Source organism: Carcharhinus amblyrhynchos, chromosome 17 (genome assembly GCF_965287045.1).
Source record: "Carcharhinus amblyrhynchos chromosome 17, sCarAmb.v2.hapA, whole genome shotgun sequence".
Lineage (NCBI taxonomy): Eukaryota > Metazoa > Chordata > Chondrichthyes > Carcharhiniformes > Carcharhinidae > Carcharhinus > Carcharhinus amblyrhynchos.
In genome coordinates, this window is record NC_137340.1 from 15,198,801 (window position 1) to 15,221,186 (window position 22,386).

At 41.2% G+C, this 22,386-nt stretch overlaps 1 protein-coding gene across 2 annotated transcripts in view; it reads left to right on the plus strand.

Moving 5' to 3' along the window:
• Positions 1 to 262: 262 nt before the first annotated feature.
• The window catches only part of tbc1d12b (TBC1 domain family, member 12b), a 95,583-nt gene continuing 73,459 nt past the window's right edge, over positions 263 to 22,386 (plus strand). For both annotated transcript variants that reach the window (XM_080205526.1, XM_080205527.1), the window contains exon 1: positions 263 to 853. In XM_080205526.1, the coding sequence (XP_080061652.1) occupies positions 303 to 853 (551 nt within the window). In that variant the 5' untranslated portion in view covers positions 263 to 302. The remainder of the gene's footprint in view (positions 854 to 22,386) is intronic.

Below are 22,386 nucleotides of genomic sequence, written 5' to 3' on the forward strand. Positions count from 1 at the left end.
GAGCAGAGTCCCAGAGGTGCGGAAGAGGAGGGAAGTGGGAGCGTTAGTCCTCCCAGCCAGAGGGGGCGCATTGAGGGGCGGGGCTGGGAAAGGGGGCGGGGGAGCGGAGTGGCTGGGAAAGGGGGCGGGGCTGGGAGGCGAGGGGGCGGGGGTCCAGATCACGTGCTCGGAGTGGTTTCCCCCCGCCCTCCGGGGCGGGGGGGGCACGCCCCCTCCCCCCGAAGCGTCACGTGGTTTCCGGGGCGGGCGGACGGATGGGCGGAAGGACCCGGCGGTAGCCGAGCCCAGTGCGGGGCTGCTCCATGTCGGGAATGATCTATCTCCACAGTAACCATGAGAGCTGCTTGCGGGGCCCCGACACCCCCAGAGCGGCCACCACCTCGGCCTGCTTCCACGGCCGCCCGGAGCCCGCCCTAGGGGACCTCTTCAACGGCTGCTGCTCCATGGGGGAGGCGGCCAAGCGGCGGGAGGCAGCGGCCGCTCCGGCTCTGCAAGCTGGCTCTCCGGCGGAGCGGAGCGGGGACTCGGCTTCCAGCCCGGACAGCGGGGCCTCGTCCCCCGGGGAAGCGGACACTAACACTCCGGACAGCACTACCGCGGCCCCCGGCGGTGGGCAGGCCGCCTCCCCTCCCTGCGCCCAGGAGCCCGAGGCCCGCAGCCCCGGCCCCGCCGACAGCCGGCTGCTGGAGTTCATGGACGTCAGCCTGAGTTCGAGGAGCTGCTTCGAGGGCAGCCGGCGGCAGAGCGCACCCGAGCAGCTGGCGGAGCGCCTCGACTCGCCGGCGGCCCCCGCACCCGGCAGCGAGCCGGGGGCCAAGCCCAAGAAACTGGGCATCGCCGACTATATCAGCAGGTAAATCCGCAGCTCCACACCCAGCCCTCACACTGGCAATGGGATCCTTCACAGCTCTCTGTCCCCCATCATTGCTAACCAGAGCTGTCTCACACTCCTCTTGCACACACACGGAATGAGGCTTCTTATACCCCCACTCCCCCAAAACAAGGGTTCACCCCCTCACACACAGGGAATGGGATCCTTACATTTCCTGATTGCCCCATCACTGCTAATCCGAGCCCCCTCACACATGGAATGGGATCCTTATCTTCTCCCCCACCCCAAAACCAGAGCTCTCACCTACCATCTCCCCCCCCCCCACACAGCAAAATGGGATCCTTATCTCCCTCACTCCCAACCAGAGCTCTCAACAACCCCCCCCCCCCCCCGCCAAACCAGAGCTCCACACCCACCCTTCACACAGGGAATGAGATCTTCATAGCCCTCACTCCCTCATCACCACTATCCAGAGTTCTTGCACACACACACAGATTGGGACTTCTTATACTCCCACTCTCCCGAAACCAGAGCTTATCCCCACCTCTCTCTCACAAGGAATGGCATTCTTACATCTCCTCTATTCCCCCTCTCCCCATCATTGCTAATCAGAGCTCTCTCACACCCCTCACACTCACAGAATGGAGCTTCCTATCCCCCCCTCCACGAAAACCAGATCACTCGTACGCACGTGCCCACATACACTGAATCAGGCTCCTAGTCCGCCCCCCCCATGCCCAATCAGAGCTCAACTCACTGGAAATGGGGCTCTTTCTATCCCCACTCTCCCATCACTGCAAATCAGAGCTCTCACCTACCCTTCACACTGGCATCAACCACCAGCCCTGTCAAAGTTTACATCTAAGAAGTACATGACCTCCAGTCCAACAATAACCAGTAAACACTAATCAATATCTTCAAAGAAAACAAGAGGGACAGACAGACATCTCCACAGGTTTCTAAATTAATGATACAGTATTTGTTTTCATTGAGCGACTGGAGTAGAGACTTGAGCTCAACCAGTGCTTTCCTGGTGGAGGCAGCTAATGTTTTTTTCAGGTTGTTTCCAGTGCTCGGTACTTACCTTGTCTATTTCCTATCAATGAATCATAGGTTATAGTTCTGTTGTTTGGTTAAGTATCACTGTGAAGGTCAAGGTGAGGTGTATAGGAATTTCAAACACAACATTGCGTACTTAGTCTTCTCAAATTACAGAAGGGACACCTTTCAGAGTCACCGAATTTCAGCCCCATATTTTCACACCGAATTTCAGTCCCATATTTTCACACCGAATTTCAGTCCCATATTTTCACACTGAATTTCAGCCCCATATTTTCACAATGTTATACAATTTGTCTTTTTGGCAATGCTGAGTATTGTCTGCTCTTTCCCCTATACCTAGTGATTTGGATTACTTCCTTCCAAAAAGTATGTTAAATACTAACAGTATTGCAGATAAAGCATAAGCCTTTCCACCAGTGCATTTTATATAATCTTCTTGAAGAAACAGTTATAAGTTATTCCCTGTAATAATTTGTTCAATAATTTCTTGTGACACATAGAATAAGAGAGGAAGTTATTTTAATGCAGTTTCAAAAATTATTTTGAATGTCTGTTGTTTGAATATTATTGAATCAAACTCCCAGACGTTTTGTCTTTATCATTACAATGTAATGTGGTGCAGTTTGAAAGGAAAAATGAGGAGCGGCAGTGTGAACTAAATTGTGCAATTTTAAAGAGGGTGCAGGAACAGAGAAGGTGGGAAGGGTTCCATTTGTCCCTCTGTCGACTGCGCTGTGTCTGTGTGGCAGCTTAGCCTCGCACAAAGCACTGAGGTCGGAAAAACAGAGCACAATCTTAGATTGATCTTGGGCCCTTGGTATCATGCTCTCCACATCCCAAAGCTTGATCCTGTACAAACAAGGAGAGCTAATATTTGTCCCAGGTTTGGAAAAATTCCTTGTCTAACTACTCAATTTCAGAACCGGTTAACTCCACCATTTCAGAGCAATCAAGGGAACTGAGAAATTCAACTAAATTCTGTCGTGTAAGATGCAGGACAGATGTAGCCCTGTTCCTTACGTGATTTGAGTCATCAATCTTCAGTGCTTGTAATTTAGCAATTGTGTATTGGTTTTGAATTGAGATAAAATTTTAATTTAACAGTACCCTTTTAATTTGCTGCTGAATTTTTGTCACTCATGATTGTTACATGTTTGCTTATTAACTTGATTATATGATCCATATATTAGTTGTAAGCTACGTTGCAATTTGAATGTTTTGTGTGAACATGCTTCTTCAAAATACTACTATCATGCACTTGAGGAAATAATGTAAAGACCTTGGAGAAGGGTTTTGGTTGGCTAGAGTCTAGAGAATTCAGGACTGTTCTGCTTCAAACAGGGAGGTTGAAGGAAGAATTTTCGAAGTGTCACAATTGGAAGGTTTTGATAGAGTAGATTAGGAGAAACTGTTTCAAATAGTAGGTTGATAACTTGAGGATGCAGATTTAAAGTAAGCAAATATTTCAGGGGAAGATAAATATTGAATGCAATGAGCTATGATTTGAAATGCACTGCCTGAAAGGGTGGAGGAATGCATATTTAATAACTTTTAAATGGGAATTGGATCGCAACTTAATGAAGGGTTGTGTAAAATGAAGAGATGGGAAAGCGATTAAGAATAGCTTCGTGCTGGCACAGGCATAATGGATCAAATGGCTTCCTTCTGTTTTGTTGGATTTTCATGTGCGTTTTGGTGTACTAATTTAAACATTGTTTCTAACTGGTATCCTGACAATCTTTGCTAAGTATTTGAGTTTTCCATTCCTGTTTGCATGACAGACATTGGGTGAAGTATGCTTGTTCTTTGGGTCACTATAGGTGGGAGCACTTGGTGGGATCATCTCATGGTTGGAAAAACTGAGGATCTGGTCTGCCAGGCATCAGACATATTGGATAGCTGTGGGATGGTTAAGGAGATTTCTTCTATTAGTGTTGGAGGGAACTATTCTTAAGTTTAAGCTTCTTCCAAATGTGTTTTCTCGTTTAGGAAGCTAAAAGCTTCCTAGCAGTGCATGTGGGTCGCTGTGTGTATCATTGGAGAAGTAGGATTTGGATGGAAAAACTGCAATTCCTTACACCAGCTGTGCTGTTGGGACGCTATTAGGGAATTGTCGTTACATCTATGGAGGAAATAGAGAAAATTGGAGCTAGTCACTCAAATACATGCTGGGTTGCCTCTTTTTAGAAGAATCATAGAGTCCCTACAGTACAGAAGGAGGCCATTTGGCCCATTGAGTCTGGTTCAACCACATCCCACCTATCTCCCTAGCCCCACACAATTACCCTTTTAATCCCCCTGACAGTAGGGTCAATTTAGCATGGCAAATCAACCTAACCTGCACACCTTCGGATTGTGGGAAGAAACCAGAGCACTTGGAGGGAATTCACGCAGACACAGGGAGAAAGTGCCAACTCCACACGGTGAACTGAGGCTGGAATAGAACCTGGATCTGCTGGTGCTGTGAGGCAGCACTGCTAACCTCTGTGCCACTTTGCTGCCCAGTACTTAAATTCTAATCAAAATAGCCAATCCAAATTAAGTCCAGTCATGGTCCCAACATAAGTGACAAACAAGATCTAAGCTGAAAGAATGAGGCATTGCACCTGGGCTTGATCTGACACTTCATCTTAGTCTAAAAGCTGAGAAGGCTTTGAAAAATTGCATCAGGTAAAGCCTCAGTTTAACCTCATTGGCCACCTGATCCTTTACTCCACCCTACCATAAGCAAACCACGATCGCAGGCATCAGCACACCCCAAATACAATGTGTTAGCCTTGTCCCCAGCCTGATCATAGTTTCACCCCTGCCTCCTTAGTACATACATGGCTTGAAGGACACTGATAAGAGCTGATTAAAGATACAAAGCCAGTCAATCATCTGGTGACAAAAAAAACACCAAAAGGGGGAAATGTTTAGTACATTTCCAAAAAGTTAATAGGCACATCCTATGTAAAGTGCACTTGTCAAAGGTGTGTGTTTCGGTGCTGTGTTTAGTGTACAAGTGGGAAAGGGCACCTATTTTCAATGGTACGATCCTTTGAGAAGCCCGTCAATAATATAGACACAGTTGGTCACTAAATAACTCGCCACTCTTGATCTCCAAGTGAATGAAACCTTAGTGATTTTTCTTTCTTTTGGTGAAATCTCTGTTAGAGAAGAGGATGTCAGAAAAATGAATGTTTCATAATGCTGCCTATTTTAGTTTTTTCAATTGAACAACGATCAAGCATTTTTTTGGAGTAATCATTCAGAAGATTTTTGCTGCCACGCAGTAATAGTAATCTCAATTTTATTTGTTTATAGTTTTATGACCACACATTCCAGTATCCACCCACTCATTAACTACAGTTGTCAAAATACTTTTTACCAAACTACAATGACATGAAAGAAATTATGTTCCATATCATTGCTTTTTTAAAGTAGCTACTTATAATTACAGGACATTTGATTTCAGTAAATGAAAATAGTTGTACCGTTCCTTAACGAACCATCATCGGCTCTACCAAATGGAAGAAAATATGTTTGTAGTTTAAAATTTTGTTTACCAAAGATACCAGACTCTCAGAAGATTGATAACGTGGAAAAAATGGCCAGAAATATTCTTTGCAGGATGTAGTTTAAGTAATTTTATAAATCAACTACCTGTCTTCCACTAAATGTTAAAAGATTGGAGCGTGATAGTAGTGTAATAGTAGAAGCAGAGGATAGAACGATCTAGTCTTCCTACTCTGTATTTGAACAGGCCAAGCCTGATGTGATGGCTTGCAATCCTATATAGATTATCAAACATTTAGTAGGCCAAAAGCTACAGCACCAAATTATTTATAAATTACTGTAATTGGTATTTGCAAAGCAAATTGAGCAAGTTTTTGAAATTAAAATATACATACTCTGAAATTGGATTCTATATTCTGGGTTACTTTATTTGAATGTTGTGGTATGATAGTTTTCAAAAGGCAACTTCAATCTATTCCCAACTTTGTAATACTGATTGGCACTTTTGGGTATCTTTGTTTTGTAAGAAACCACTGATGATTGACATTTGCTTATGAAGGACTAGAAATATTTTTGAGTTTTACAATCAGCCAGTGCTGCTTTTTGCTGCATTGTCGGTCTCTTTACCAGCTGTGAAACATCTTTGTTTTCACCCCTGTCACTGCACTGTGCAAGTGTTGGACTCAGGATAAAAAGTCCCCAGTCATGCTAGCAGCTTAAAGGTGTTCTATTTAAAAGCTAAGACTAATTTTTACCCTTGAGAGCTACAAAGGTTTTACTTGAACTAGACTTTCAATCACAATCTCGTTGGGTTGCAAATAGTTGGATCTAAATTAATAATTTTAATCCAACTGACACAAAGCCCATGTATAAAATATTATATTGGCGAGTAAATAAAAATAGAAGACACCTTTCTGTGACCCTGGGAAGTTCATTGTGGGGTACCAAAAAACAGAATTGTTTCCCCTAACATGATTCAATATTTTTAATTGAAATATTTACACAAGTTTAACATTTTTATTATACTTAAATTAAATTGATTTTTCTGGCAATTTGTTTCCTGCAATCCTGTCATCAGGCTTATTGGAAAATAATCATTTAATGCATTAATGTTCTTCCATTTCGTGAAATGCACTACTTTTAATTCACTGTTTCAAGTCATTCTATTCAACTTTGTTATACTTCTCAGTAGGCTGTCCTGATACTGCCTGGGCAAAATCAGTAATTGTTTTAATATTACTGCACAGCTTCTAATCAAGACAGGCATCACATGATGTGAAATCCTCGTGGTATGTGGCACAGTGGTTAGCACTGTGACCTCAGAGCGCCAGGGACCTGGGTTCGATTCCTGACTTGGGTCAGTGTCGGCAGAGTCTGCGTGTTCTCTTTGAGCGAGTTTCCTCTGTGTGCTCTGGTTTCCTCCTACAATCCAAAAGACGTGCTGGTTAGGTGCATTGGCCATGCTAAATTCTCCCTTGGTGTACCCGAACAGGTGCAACTGGGGATTTTCACAAACTTCATTGCAATGTTAATGTAAGCCTACTTGTGACATAAACTTAAACTTAATTCTTCTAAAAATGGGCAGTAGCTGTCTCCTACTTCTCAATTTTCTGTAAATGCAAGACATTTTTACTAATATTTATGCTGATGTCTTGATTATTTTGCTTTAACAAGTTTTCACTGTAAACCTGTTGATTAAGCAGTGGTGGAGTTCTGCAATAGTTTTTTCCCAATAAATCAAAGTATTTTAGTTTTGCGTCCATTAGTGTTCACTTTCTATAAACAGTCTAGACTCTGAGGTAAGCAGCATTATTAAAATTTGTAGATGACATGAAACTTGGCAATGCAGTAGAAAACGGAAAGTTTAGTTAGAGGTCTGGATGACAAACAGTGCTGAAATGTGCAGAAGCATGACTGATGGAGTTCAGAGTAGAGAAGTATAAAGTGGTGCACTTCTGGAGGAATGTGGAAACTTGTATAGCTGAGCAGAGAAACTTTAGTGTCCATGTACACAATCCTTAAAAGTGGCAAGACAAGCCGGTGTGGGTAAAAAGGCATATGGATCACTGGTTTACAATTAGAGGTAGGAGTGCCATAAGTCATGATCTGTGGCCCAATGAATACCCCATTAGGTAAAGGTATTCTGACTTGGGGATTCTGCTGACATCAAGCTCCTTTTTGAAGTGGTATTTTACCTTTGGAGCACAGCATTGGAGCATAGATACTCACGAGGTTAACTGGCCCTGCTTGAGTTGAGATATGAATGGAAAGAACATTTTCTGAAGGTTCTGTCAGAGAGAAATGAGTTCATTGCAGCAAAGCCTACACATTGCTTTTGTGTGTTTTCTCTGAATGCCAGATGAATGTGTATCGTTTTTCTTTGTGATCCATTCTCGGCAAACTTGACTTATAGAGAGTCAGTGACAGTGTTCTGCTTATCAGATTCCATGTGGATCGCAAATTGTCTTGCACTAGTTATTAACCAGCTGCAAGTTGACTGTCAGTCCCATGCATGTGGTCATTCCAGCTTGCCGTTTGAAGAATTGACATCTTTTTTCATTTTGTTTGCCTGGTCTGATGGATTTTGTTCAGTTGCTGAGCAGAGTTCCAAGTACCTGTTGAAGCAAATGGATTGTGGCAGATCAGCACTTTCCTGGTTGGGGGTTGTCAACTTAAGGTAGCTGGTGGCTGAAGTGGGACACAGTATCCCTCCCAACATCAGACATAGCCCTTGTTAATTGCTCTCTCTGCCAGTTAAATTGGGCTTATCACCTGCACTGCTGTTTACCATATTTTAACACTTTTCAGTGAAACTGGAGAAACTAGGTACACATCTAGGAAAAGTTTAAAGGCCCCAGGCTGCCCAAATGTTAGAATTTCCCTTTATCCCTTCAGTTGAGTCCAAAGGAATGTGCAAACACATGTTTGCCACTAGCTTAGAGTGCCAGGAAGATGACACATTAAACACTGGCCCACCTTTGTGCTTCACTCCAGACTTTTTTTGTTTGGGTTTACTGCTTTGGCTTTCTGCTGTCCTGAGGTCCCACAAGACATTGGTTGGCCGTTTGGTTCATCAGTGCTTGAACATGTTGGCATGCCTGTGGGCCTACACATTGCATGTTTGGGGCCAGACTTCCTCAGTTCTTTGGCATTAGTCAGGTGCCCTGAGGTACCCAGTTTCCATGTGTTGCCAAAGCATGTGGAGGCACAGCTGAGAACTTGCCAATGGAGGCTGTGTACTGACAGAGAAATCAACATATTTGTCTTTGTGTTGCTGCTAGCTGTTTGACTGAAAATGAGGACAAGCTAAGACATGAGCAGAAAGCATGCTGTCTTCATCCACATATTAACATAGAGAGACAACATTGACTTGCTAATATTCCATTGCTAATATTCCGCACCTTCAGCAGCAAATGCACAGACACACTCATGCCTGTAAAGAGTTTGGTTTGAGAATCAGGAAAACAAATGTCATGATCCAGCATCATCTTATTCTGCCATTTATTAGCATTGGCAGTGTGAGGCTGGAGATCGCTAATAGCTTCATCTATCTAGGCTCCACAATTGCCAGCAGTCTGTCACTTGATGCTGAAATTAACACGCACATTACAAAAGCTGCAGTTATTATATCCAGACTTCTTCTACAGTGGTGAGACAGGGGCAGCATCTGTTAGGCACGAGAAAAGACTGAACAGTTTACACCTTTGCTCTATCAGACTTGGTAGGCTAAGGTCACTAACTCTGCTCTTGGAGCATGCTTATTACAGCAGTATACATGCAATGCCAGGTCAGTGACATCTGCACTGATGCGGCTACTTTTCATCACATGTCATGTACCTAAAGACTTTGTGTGGCAATCTGGTCACTTGATCATGGCCTGTAGGGTGCCTTGACAAGGACATCTGCAAACAAGATATGAAGATGCGCACATTGACACCACCAACTGGGAGACTGTCGCTGATGGCCATGACCTCTGGCGGCTGCTGTTTGGAAAGGCATTGGAAGAAGAAAATAGAAACAAAAAGCTCAACTGGCCGATTGAGGTCCAGAGAAAACAGAAGCCAGGGACTCGTATACTGTCTCAGTCCACTGTTCTTCTCTATAGCAAATGCAGCAGAGACTGCCACGTCAGAATGGGGCTCCTGAGCCACACTAGGTAATGCTTAATACAGAGTTGACCATAATGGTGCAAATCATCATTTTACAGCAGGCTGCATAGAGGGATCGAATATGAAAGTAAAGGGAGAAGGTGAGGACTTTGTAAGTCATTGGTTAGGTCTCACCTGGAGTAATGTGGACAATTTCTTCTGGAAAGATATAAAGACCTTGGATAACATATCATGAAGGATGAGGGACTGATGAGAAGTTGTAACAGTTAGGATTTCCTCGGATCAGAGAGATAAAAAGTTGACCTAACGGTGGTTTTCAAGATAGATTCTGAGAGGATAGTTAGAAAACAGAATATTTCATAGAATCCCTACAGCGCAGAGGTCATTTGGCCCATCGAGGCTGCACCAACTCTCTGACAGAGCGTATTATCCAGGCCCACCTTCACTCTACCCTCTCAACCCTCAACATTTTAACATGGCTTATCCACCTAACCAATATATCTTGATACACTAAGGGTCAATTTTGTACATGGTCAATCCACTCAACCTGCACGTCTTTGGAGTGTGGGAGGAAAGTAAAACACCTGGAGGAAACCTGTGCAGACATGAAGAACGTGCAAACTCCACACACTTGAGGACAGAATTGAACCAAAGTCCTTGGTGCTTTGAGACAGCAGTGCTGACCACTGTGCCTTTGGTGAATGGATTCAAATCACAGCAGAAGCTCTTGTTGTTGGGATCCAGAATGTCCCAAGCGAAGAGGGGCTGGAAGCGAATTTCATTTAATCTGGAAAGGGGGTTGGATAGGTACTTGAGGCTGAGGGGCTTAGTTTTGCAGACAATAAGTGAAGACGTGGGACTAAGCCTGCTTTTTTTGAAGAATCAACACAGACAGTAGGTTGAAAGCCTACCTTCTATGCTCTATGAATATGATATAGATTTAGGACCTTTTGACTGTATTCTGTTTTAAATTGATTAGCATAGAGAAATAAAAAGCCTATTATTATTACAGTAAGATGTCGCTGTGAATATATGGTTTTATTGTCATAAGTGAAATATTTTCCTGCATTGCAACCAATAATAGCACCTGTCACTTGTATGTGGTTATGGTCAGATGGAGTGCAAATGTCACTATCATTGAGAGCTCAGTTAAAGATAAAGTATTGTGATGGATATGCAGAAGTCCCTTTCAAATCTGATGCATTGTTTCTGAATTAATGCCAATTACTACTCAAATTGAGTAATTTTTCTGCTGTTGACTAAAATACAATTGGTAATTACAAAGGTGACTGTCCAGAAACTATTAGTTTCTTGCACAATTGATTGTTTGCTATTAAATCATTTTGATTTCTACCATGTGCATTGTAAACTACCTTGCTTTGGAGATTATAACATTTTGGGCACAGAATATTCTCATCCTTGTTACCAGGCAAGAACAAATGTAACAAGAATGGGACCTCCTTGGAATGTTTTAATAGGTCAACCAGGCCAGTTGAAGGTTTAGTTTTAGTCAGGAACAGGAGAAGAAGCTTCATGCATCTAAAATGCTGCCATTAGCAGGAGCTGGTTGGCAGACTCCGGGTAATGAGGCTGTAAACAAAGTCCCGGAGAGCTGAAGAGGCAGCAGTAAGTCGATGACTCCGTGCTGTGGGCTGTTGGGGAAAGAGTAACCCTTTGCAACAGTGTTGTTCTGCTTGATGTGGCTGAAGAATTGGAGTTGTGTCCGAAGGTCGGTGCTGGAGCATAAGCTTGGGCGACGAGATTCAAACCCTAGGAGGTGAGCAGTTGTTGAGGCAGTCTGAGGCTGTGTTTTGACGGAATTCTGAGACTTGATCCTCAAGTAAAAAGCCTGAGGGAAACCATTTAAATGAGATTGTATAACTCAGTGGAAACTGACATCTGGTTGAGTTACTGTGAAATTTGTGGAATCTACCTCTACTTGTGTTTGCTATTTAAGTATGTGTTCGTTCATTCACCTGATTCCAAATAAAGCTGTTGGACCTGTGTCCACCCAGTCCAATTTGTTAATTCATATTACCTAATAATCCTAACTTAGTATGGGTATTGCAATTTTTCACACTTTTCTGACTGTATCACAAGGTTTATTTTGTTTGTTCAAAAATTGGAAGCTTGTGGCTTTATTCTCTTAGTAAGTACCTGGGATCTCAAACTTTGTTTACTTTAAATAACAGGTTACCGGTTCCTAACCAGATGGAACCAAAAATTTGTAATAGCATATCCAAAATACTTTCTTTATTGAGTCCCTATGTTTAGTCACAGGCTTGGTGTCTTATTTTGCAAGTTGCTATCTGACCTCTGTATAAAGGCAGTATGCTTTCTATCTGGACTGTGGTGCTATCTTCAGTAGAAAGATGTGTCCTGTAATAAACTTCAATGTTCCTAACATCTGCCTTTAATATGGCCAAAAATGCCCGAAGGCAATTGTTTAATTGAAAAGCAGCTACATGCAAAAACTGGTTATTTCAGTGAAGCTTTCCTTCATGTGCTCTTAAGGCTCACAACTCCAAAATCAGCACTTTTATAAATAGCTTCTCTAAGTCAAATCAAAAGATTTGTGATTTTTCCACATTAAATAGGAAGTAGAGCTATGTGCTGACGAGTTGTCTGAGGATAACTTATCAACTGAATTTGCACTCTCCATTGTCAATCTAGTAGACTCCTAAATTCTACCGCAATGTAAATTACTTTGCTACAGATGAAATGACAAGTTAGCGTAATGACCCAGTAGTTCCAAGGTGTAAGTAGTAATTAATCATGTCATTCATAACGTACTTTTTAATATTTTCAGTCAAAAATTGAGTTCGTTTAATTCTGATTAATGATGCATCGTGTTCTTTTGCTTATTGATTCAGTGCATTTTAAGCTGTGTGGATGCTTGTCAGTTGTTTTGGGATGGGGGTTGAACATTGAATTTTCTATAGTTGCTTGGATAGCCTGAAGCATTTGCTATTAAGAGGAGAAACTATCTCTTTCTCTGTTCTCCTGCAGAAGCTGCCTTGGGGCAAAGGTCTGAATGGATCTCAAGGTCCACTTAGATGTCTTATCCAACTATCTGCTGCTGAAATCATTACGTTTTTTTTCTCCTGGATGCTCTTGCAGTAGAGTGAAGAACCCTGAGGTGCAGCACTCATAATATGATTGAAATTTACATTCCATTTAAGAGAGAGAAGTGTGCCCAAGATCAGTACTTTAAACTTAAATAAGGGCAGTTATGATGGCACGAAAGCGGAGAAAATTAGCTAGCTAACAGGAAAGTATTGGCATAAATGGGACTTTTTCTGGTTGGCAGGATGTAATGAGCGGTGTCCCACAGGGATCAGTGCTGCGGCCACCATTTTTTACAATTTATCTAAATGACTTGAAAGAATGGATTGAATGTATGGTTACTAAATTTATTGACTACACAAAGATAGGGAAATAAATTGTGAAGAGGATGTAAGGAGGCTATTTAGGGGCACAGATAAATTCAATGAGTGGGCAAAATCTGGTAAGTGGAGTATAAAGTGGGCAAATGTGGAGTTGTCCATTTTGGCAAGAAGAATAACAAAACTTATTATCTAAATGGTGAGAGATTGCAGAACTGAGGTTCAGAGGGATCGGCGTGCCCAAGTGCATGAATCTATGGATAGTATATAGGTACAGCATGTAATTAGGAAAGCTAATAGAATATCATTCCCTTCATTCCCTCTGTCAGCATTCCGCAGAGACTGTTCCCTCCAACCGAGATAACCTAGTCCACTCCTCCACTATACCAACATCCCTCCCATCACCCATGACACCTTCCCATGCAGTCGTGGAAGGTATAACACCACCTTTTACCTCTTCCGTGCTTCCATCCAAGATTCAAAACACTCATTCCAGATTAAGGAGCGTTTCCCTTGCACCTCTTTCAGTTTGATCTATTGCATTCACAGCTCCAATGTGGTCTGCTCTATATCGGAGAGACCAAATGTCGATGGGTGATTGCTGAGCACCTTTGGTCTGTGCGCAATCAGGAACCTGGCCTTCCTGTTCCTATTTTAACACAGGATCCTGCTCCTATGCCCATATGTCTGTCCTTGGCCTGCTGCAATGTTCAAGTGAAGCTGAATGCAAACTGGAGGAACAGCATCTCCTCTTCTGACTAGGCACGTTGCAGCCTTCCGGTCTCGACATCGAACTCAACAACTTCAGATGATTCATCTGTCACAGTTTACCCTCTGATTTCAGCTTCTCTGCTGTTTGGCCATTCACACTTTTATTCTCTCTATGGACTGCCTTTCCCTTGGTTTCTGTGGCTATGACTCATCTTTCATTCCCTCACCCTGCAGTCTAAGTCTCTCCCACATTCTATGCCTTTTAGCTTTGACAAAAGGTCATCTGGACTCAACTTCAGTTCCTTTTCTTACAGATGCTGCCAGACCTGGTGAGATTTTCCAGCATTTTCTCTTTTGGCTAATAGAATATCATTTTTTTTTATTGAGAAGAGAATTGATTACAAAAGAAGGGAGGTTATGCTTCAGTTGACCACATCTGCAGTATTGTGTTCAGTATCTTTCTCATTTAAGGAAAGGTTGTAAGTGCATTTAAAAACTGTTCAGAAAAGGTTTATTAGACTACCAGGAGTGGGTGGATTATCTTATGAGAAAAGGCTGGACAGGTTAGGTTTGAATCCACCAGAGTTTATAAGATTGAGATGAATTGATCAAAAATCTTTAAGATCCTGAGGGATGGTGACAGGGTAGATGTGGAGAGGATGTTTCCTCTGGTCAGAGAACTAGGTGTCACTTTTCTTTTAAAAAAAAAAGGGTCACTCATGTAAGATGGAGAGGAGGAGAAATTATTTCTGTGGGTCATTAGTTTTTGAAACTCTCCCTCAAAGCAATAGGAGCAGAATCTTTGAATATTTTAAGGCAGCAATAGATAGATTATTGATTAACAAGGCAGTGAATGGTTACCAGAGGTAGGCAGAAATATTGGGTTGATCAGCCATGATCTTATTGAATGGTGGAACAGGCTGGAGGGGCTGAGCGGCTTAATGCTCCCACTTCATATGAGTACTGATGCAAAAGATGTATTGAATCACTTTTTAATCTTAAGGCTTGTTTCTCTTTTTCCTTTGCTTAAAAGGAGGATGTGCTTGGTAACTTAATTTTTCTTAAATGCTATCAAAATGTTAGACATTTTATCTGAAATATTAGTTTTTTGCATATTGATCCTTGTGACTTTAAGATTGAAAAATGTTTATTTATGGAATGGACCAGTATGCATGGGTGAATAAAGTTTGCCCTTTATTGTCACAGATTATTATACTGATTTACTCAACATCCATATATTTTAGGTTTGAGCATATAAATTTAAATTTAATGTTTCTTTTGTAGAAAGTGACTCTAACTTAAAAAGATGAGTGTTATGAAAAAATCTTACCATGTATCCCTGGCTATTACATTTTACGTGCTCCTTTCCACATTGTGCATTTTTTTAATAAATGTTCAAAATATATCTGATGTTTCTGGTTTCGGTTTAACTTTTGGGCCTTCGAATCCTGAGGAACCATTGGACCAACAGTGCAATTAATTGATAATGGAAAATCACTCCAGTGAACCACTTTGTATCCTCATGCATATTTGTGTGAGGTGAACAATGAAATATTCCAGTTTGCTCTTTTGAAATCAGATTCTTTTAAGCTTTTGCTTTTTAAATGCACTATAAAACTTTGCATGTTTAACAAAAAATGCATTTTCCCTATTTTATAGCATTACATTCAGTAGTGTTAAGTATGGTTTATCAAGGTTTAGTTTCAAATTGGGGTAAAAGTGACAGTGATTTATTTCAAGGTGATATCATTTTGATATTTGCAGTGCTATGTACAATGAATTAAATGGACCATAAGAGTAAAAAGGACATTAATTTGGATGGCACATTAACAAAGTATTAATTTTTAATGGATGTCTAGCTTTTTAATTTGCTGTTTTACAGTAACTGTTCTTGTCTTTTCATTTGCTGAGTTCTTAATTTGTTTTCCTCTGAGTTTATTTAATGCTGAGCTTTGCCCTCATGTTATCCTGATTGCATAATCCTAGAATTTTCATGGACAACTTTCTAGTAAAAGCATGCAAAATTATAGCTTGAATTAAATGTTGGAACTATATTAGCTTCAACAGTGCCTATAAGGAGAAGAATTAGCTATGTTGAAGTTTCAACATTTCGTTTAGTTTTCTAGCACTTGCTCTCTTGCAGTTTATAACTGAGCAAACCATTTTTTCCACCCTTCATTGATTTCCTTTGTAATATGCTATTAATCTAAATCAGTCCTGATTGTTTTCCTCGCTGGATTTTGCCATGACATTCACTAATGTAGCTCAAAGGTCAATTTCAGTCTCTCGTCTCAGTTGAATCAAGTTAGAGAATGTTTCCCATCTCCCATTATAAGATTATTTTTGACAATGCTGCACTTTTTTTGTCCTGCGCACCAGCACGGTTGGGTGAAATGTTTGGCTGTAAACACGAATGTACGTTATTTTTGCTGAGGCAGTTTCCCAACATCCAGTTCTCATTAATATGATGGACTTGATTTTTTTCAATCATTTCTGGAATTTTTTCATAATAGGCTGTGACTGGTGGTGACAATTGCACTGAAGACAGACAGTGTTAATGCCAGTAGTTGAAAGTGCCTTGGTAACAGGCAACAAATTTACCAACAGACACTGTTATTTGGATAACCAAGTGTCAAGTTCTGCATTTAATCTCTTGTGTACAAATGACAGACTTCTAGCTTGTTTAGAAAGTAGATTTATAGGATATAATGGAGCTTTTGAAAGAATGCAAAATGTTGTGCAGCTGCAGCAGTTTATGTATACTGTACTTTGTATAAATCTGGAAGGTCTGACTTAAATGCTTGAAATTGATATTGCTTCAGTCAGTTATGAGAGCTGACAGTATTGTTGTTTCCTAGTGTTGTATACATCAAAATGCTCCTTAACGAAAGCCTGGAGTTGAAAGGATAAAAGTTATGATCAAAAGCTGAATGTTTTTCATAATATTGTCAATAGCATGAACATTTAATACAACCATTGTGATTTGTTCAAGCCCTGGTTATAACGTAGGCCATTTATATTTGATTATGAAGTCGAACAGCTGAATGTTCGTAATTGAAAGAAGTTGGCAAACATTGTAAAATTGAATTTGAAATTTGGCAAGATGATGCATTACTGATTTGTTGCTTTGGCATATAACTGCTGTAAGTATTTTTAAAAACTGTTTTTAAAAAGTGCTCAGATTTCAATGTTTTGAGAATCTGGGTGGTTCCAGTCTTGTTCTCATACTTTTTGCAGAGCCTAATACAATGTGTCCGAACATAAAGTTGGACACGTCAAGTTTGTAGTTGGGAATGCCGGCACAGTACTGCTAGTTAACTTAAATGACAACTATAGCTTATAATGTATAGTTTTTTATTCAGTAACACCTGTCAACATAACCTTTTGCTTGCCACCAGCTCCTTGCAACCACCACCATCAGCCTACCCAAGTCTATGTATTGCTCCAGATTCTCTCAGCCTGAAACTTTGCCTGTTATTACACCCTAGCTGAAGGGCATTTTCTCCAAGCTCTTGAGGAAAGCGATGGGCTCTTTTGGTCCTTGATTCTTGTCTTTATTTCAATGTTACAGCATGATGATCAGGATAAAATCAAGTCTCCTCCAGCTCTTCAGACAGTACCATTATTATCAATCAAATAATGCATTTTTATAAATTCACATCTCTCATTCCTTTCAACCTCCAGGGTTAGTTAGTTACAAGCTCTTGCTATGTGGTGCATGATTCATTGTCCTCTCTTTACGCTGTCCTTAGCCTCAGCCATTCCCTGATTTGCCCTGAGGCAAATGAATTTTCAAGTTGTTAATTTAATCCACTGCTGAGTGCCTTTTGTCTTATGATTTAATCACACACATTATCATATGTCTGAACTCTCTCCTCTGCTTATTTTTTTTAGCTTAACTCCTTCCTTCCCGTATCTCAGCTCTCTGCGGGTTTGAAGTACTGCTTTGCTCTTCCTGAGCCTGTGACTTTTAATATTGCAGTGCTCCCATAGTGCATTCTTAAATATTCTCTTCACATTTATATAGACCTTTTTCTGGTCTGTCTGGTTTGATCTGTATTTACCCTCCCCTCGCACCATGTCCTACAAAGATGTTCTTTTACAGGGAAAGGCTTTTATTTGAGACTTCATGTTGGTGTGCCCCTCAAAGATGGAAGTTGCTGGAAACTGATTTAATAGTGCAACTACTTTCCTTTTATTGAGGTTTCCCACTTTGTTACATGTTCCACGTTCCACGTTATCTCTTATCCATTACAATAAGTCCCCATGTAAAGTTGTTGATGCATTGCTAAAATCACAACTTCAAGTGAAATATTAATTCCTATGGGAATCAATGTTAAAATTGTGGTTGGGTTCTGTAGGACCTTCCTTATCAGGAAAAGAAAACAATTACTAGAACATACCCTCCTGACAAATGAATGAACTTTTAAAATAAAATAAGTTTAAAAAATTTAAAAGAAAAACATAACCTTCTACTTAATGGTGCCCTCCTGCTTGTTGTGGATCCTGCTTCCTGAACTGCCCACTCACTGAATTTCCCACAATTCAGTGGTTCACCCTTTCGCCAATCCCCCTCTTGATGCAGATGTGCCAGGCTGAGGCTGCTATAATCCATGTTTCTTTACAAATGCCGATGCTTCGTTGCCCTTGTCCCAAGCCCAGGAAGAGGCAAAAGGGTGAGTCAGCAGGTGGGGTGGGGAGGGGAGAGGCAGTGGCTGCAATTTGGCGGCTGGGGAGTGGGGAGCAGAGAGGTCACCAACCAGAGGTAGGGAAAATGCTGCAACTTGGAGGTCAGGGAGTGGAGAGAGGTTGCTCCAAAATAATAATGCAGGGAGGTCATGTGAGAAATTATATTAAGGACCTACTATACTGTGGCATTAGTGATTTGCACTTGCTTTTGGATTTTAGCTTGACTTTTTATCTGGCACCTTAACTATATTTGAATTACTTGTCCTCTTATTGCCATTTTTATATATATATATATAGTCCCTTGGATACTAGTATGCCAGAGTTTTGTCCTGCCAAGATTTCACAATCTGGTGATGCAAATGGGATTGTAGGCTTTCCTAGCCAAAGCATTTGGGTAAGGGAAGTTTCCAACAAACCAGCTTTTTTTTTCCCCTAAGAAATGGGCTCAAAAATCTGCTCTTAGACAAAAGGTGTGTGTATATACCTGGGTTGGCTGATTCCACGGGTGTCATTGGGTGACTGGAAAATACGAGGAAGAGTCCTTCAGTGAAGTGGCTGGAGGTGTTTTTCATTGCTGATAATATCCTTGAAGATGCTGATCTGGCTGATATTCTGACTGTTAATCAGTCGGGGTGGCGGGAGGTCATTGAGAAAAGAAAATAATATTTTTACAGAAGGAAGTGCAGAAATGTATGAAACGCTGAACTATTTGTTTGCTTCTGCAAAGTCAAAAGACACAGCCCTGTCACATCGCGTAAGCTTGACCAGCACTCCATGTGGGACTTTGTCAAATGCCTTACTAAAGGCCATGTAAACTATATCAACAGTCCTTCCCATGTCAATTATCTTTGTCACCTCTTTAAAAAAAAAACTCAATCAAGTTACTGAGACATGACCTTCCCCATCCAAAACCATACTGCCTGTCGCTAACTAGTCCATTTTCTTCCAAATGTTCTGCCATTCTTAGTAATACACTTTGGAAGGAAATAGCTCAACCGTATTGACACTAAATTACATTTTCCAGCTGTTTGTTCATACTACTAACTTGTCTTCCTGAAGTCAGTTGCAGCTCTTGTCAACGCTTTCTAAGCACTGGAGCAATACTGCGTAATACCAACTGGTGGATGATGGGGAGTATTTAGAAGTGTGTGGACAACCAACATAGATTTTGAGATTGTGCTCCCTATGCCCTAGTTCAGATAAATAAAATACAGGTTTAAAAGTGGATCAAGCACTGAACTGTAGGGTATATCATTTCAGTTCTTTGCCATTCCAGCCAGTGCACATTTGCCAAAGCTCAGTTTCCTACCTATTAGTCAACCTTTCAGCCATATGTCTCAATGTTTTGAGCAATCCTCTCCAACATATAAATTGTGTTCTGAAAAATCAGGCACACCACAGCTACATCCACTTGGTCTAGCTAATTGGTTGTCTCTCAAACTTCTTGATTAAATTTGTTAAACAAGCCTAGAGTGTGCTGGTTGTCCTTGATTTAAGATGTGGATATGCCGGCGTTGGACTGGAGTAAACACAGTAAAAAGTCTGACAACGCCAGGTTTAAGTCCAACTGATTTATTTGAAAGTAAACTCACTAGCTTTCGAAGTTCCCCCTTCAGGTGAATGGAGAGCTCTGGCCTCAGAGCATATAAAGCACAGACAGTTTACAGATTAGAATGCAAATCTTTACACCTAACCTGCTCAAGTCCTAAAGTGGCTGACAATGCGAGTGGAAGGAGCACATTGTCGGCCACTTCCACTCACATTGTCAGCCACTTTAGGACTTGAACAGCAGGTTAGGTGTAAAGATTTGCATTCTAATCAGTAATCTGTAAACTGTCTGTGCTTTATATGCTCTGTCTGAGGCCAGAACCTCCATTCACCTGGAGAAGAGGGAAACCTCGAAAGCTTGAGTTTACTATCAAATAAATCGGTTGGACTTAAACCTGGTGTTGTCAGACCTTTTACTGTGTCCTTGATTAATCCATACAGGTTTGAATGTTGACTAATTTTATACACTATTTTAATGTCCTATGACCTTGCCTATTGAAGATAAATAAACCAAGAGCATATTTTTGGTTAAATTTTTATTTTTCTTTTGCATTTATATTTCAAATAAACAAGTACAGCAGAGGAATAGGCCCTTTGACCTTCCAAGCCTGTGCCAATCACAATGCTCTAAGTAAACTAACTAAAAGACCTTCTGCCCTTACGTGGTCCATATCTCTCTCTTTCCCCCCTATTCATTTACGCGTCCAGATGCCTCTTAAATGTTGCTAATATGCCTGCTTCCACCATCCCCTCTGGCAGCATGTTCCAGGCATCCACCACTCTTTGCATGAAAAATTTCCCCCACATCTCCCTTAAACTTTTCCCTTCTCACCTTGAACCTGTGCCCTCTTGTAACAGACACTTCCACACTAGAAAAAAAGCTTCTGACTGTCCGATCTGTCTATGCCTCTCATAATTTTGTAGACCTCTGTCAAGTCCCCCCTCAGCCAATGAAAACAATTCTGGTTTATTCAGCTCTCCTCATAGTCAACACCCTCAAGACCAGGTAACATCCAGGTAACTCTCTCCAAAGCTTCTGTGTCGTGGTAGTGTGGTGGCCAGAACTGTACGCAATACTCCAAGTGCGATTCAACCAAAATTTTATATAATTGCAACATTGTTTCCCAACTCTTGTACTGAATGCCCTGGCTGATGAAGGCAAGCATGTCATATGCCTTCATCACCTTGGCCACTGTGTTGCCATTTTTAGGGAACTGTGGACATGCACACTCAGATCCCTCTGTATATTAATGTTCTTAAAGGTTCTGCCATTTACAGTCTAATACACACCTAAATTTGATCCTCGCATTTCTCTGGATTAAACTTCATCTGCCTTTTCTGCGCCTAAGTCTCCAATCTATATCCTGTTGTATCCTCTGACAATTCCTGGCAGTATCAGCAACTCCACCAATCTGTCATCTGTAAACTTACTAATCAAACCACCCACATTTTCCTCCAGATCATTTATATATTTTATATATATATATATATGTATATGTATATGACAGCAGAAATTCCAGTGATCCCTTTGGAACACCACTAGCTATGGATCTCCATTTGGGAAAAACACCCTTCTGCTGCTGTCTGTCTTCTATAACTAAACTAGTTCTGTATCCAACTAGCCACCCCACCCCAAATCCCATGTGATTTTACTTTTTGTACTGGTCTGCCGTGCGGGACCTTGTCAAATGCCTTACTAAAATCCATATGAACAACATCCACAGCACTTCCTATATCAGTTATCTTTAAAAGACTCCGTCAAGTTACTGAGGCATACCTCTGCATACAAAACCATGCTTCCTGTCACTAACTTGTCCATTTTCTTTCAAATGTGCATACATCCTGTCCTTCAGTGTCTTCTCCAAAAGCTTCCTCACCACTGACGTCAGGCTCATCAGTTTATAATTTCCAGGATTATCTCTGCTTCCTTTCTTAACCAAGGAACAACATTTTTTTGCACCTTTTTTAAAATTTAAATTCTGCTTCATTGGTTGCCATACTCTAGATTAAAATGCTGTACAGGTATCCACCCAGACTTGGCTAGTTTCCCCTCCACAATGACAGGAATTCTCATGCTGAACTCTGGAGTTTGCTCAGTTTTTATTTGATGGCTTAAACATGTTCTATTCTGTAAATTTTCTGCAACTTGGCAGCACAGATCTCCAGTTCTCATCCTGTTCCTTTCGCATGACAACTCCCCAGATACATGCTTCACAGATGGAGAATTTATCAACCGCAGCTGGAAAGGCACGAGCTGAACTTCCACTCTAGGCTCCAGGTGGAAAGAAGGCCAGTATGGATGGAAGATTGGCTATTTATCTTATTAATCTTTGTGGGACTTTTGCTTTATGCAAGTTGATAGTTGAATGACAGCATGGGCTTCACTCGGTTGTGAAACATTTGAACATTCCGAGGATATTAAATGCATTGCAAGAATAGAAACATTTCCTTCTTTGTCTTTATTATCCATAGTTGTATGCATAATAGTGATTTTCTTTTTTTTCCCCCCATTCACAGCGCAGTTGTCAGAATTAAACATGATCCAAGGTAC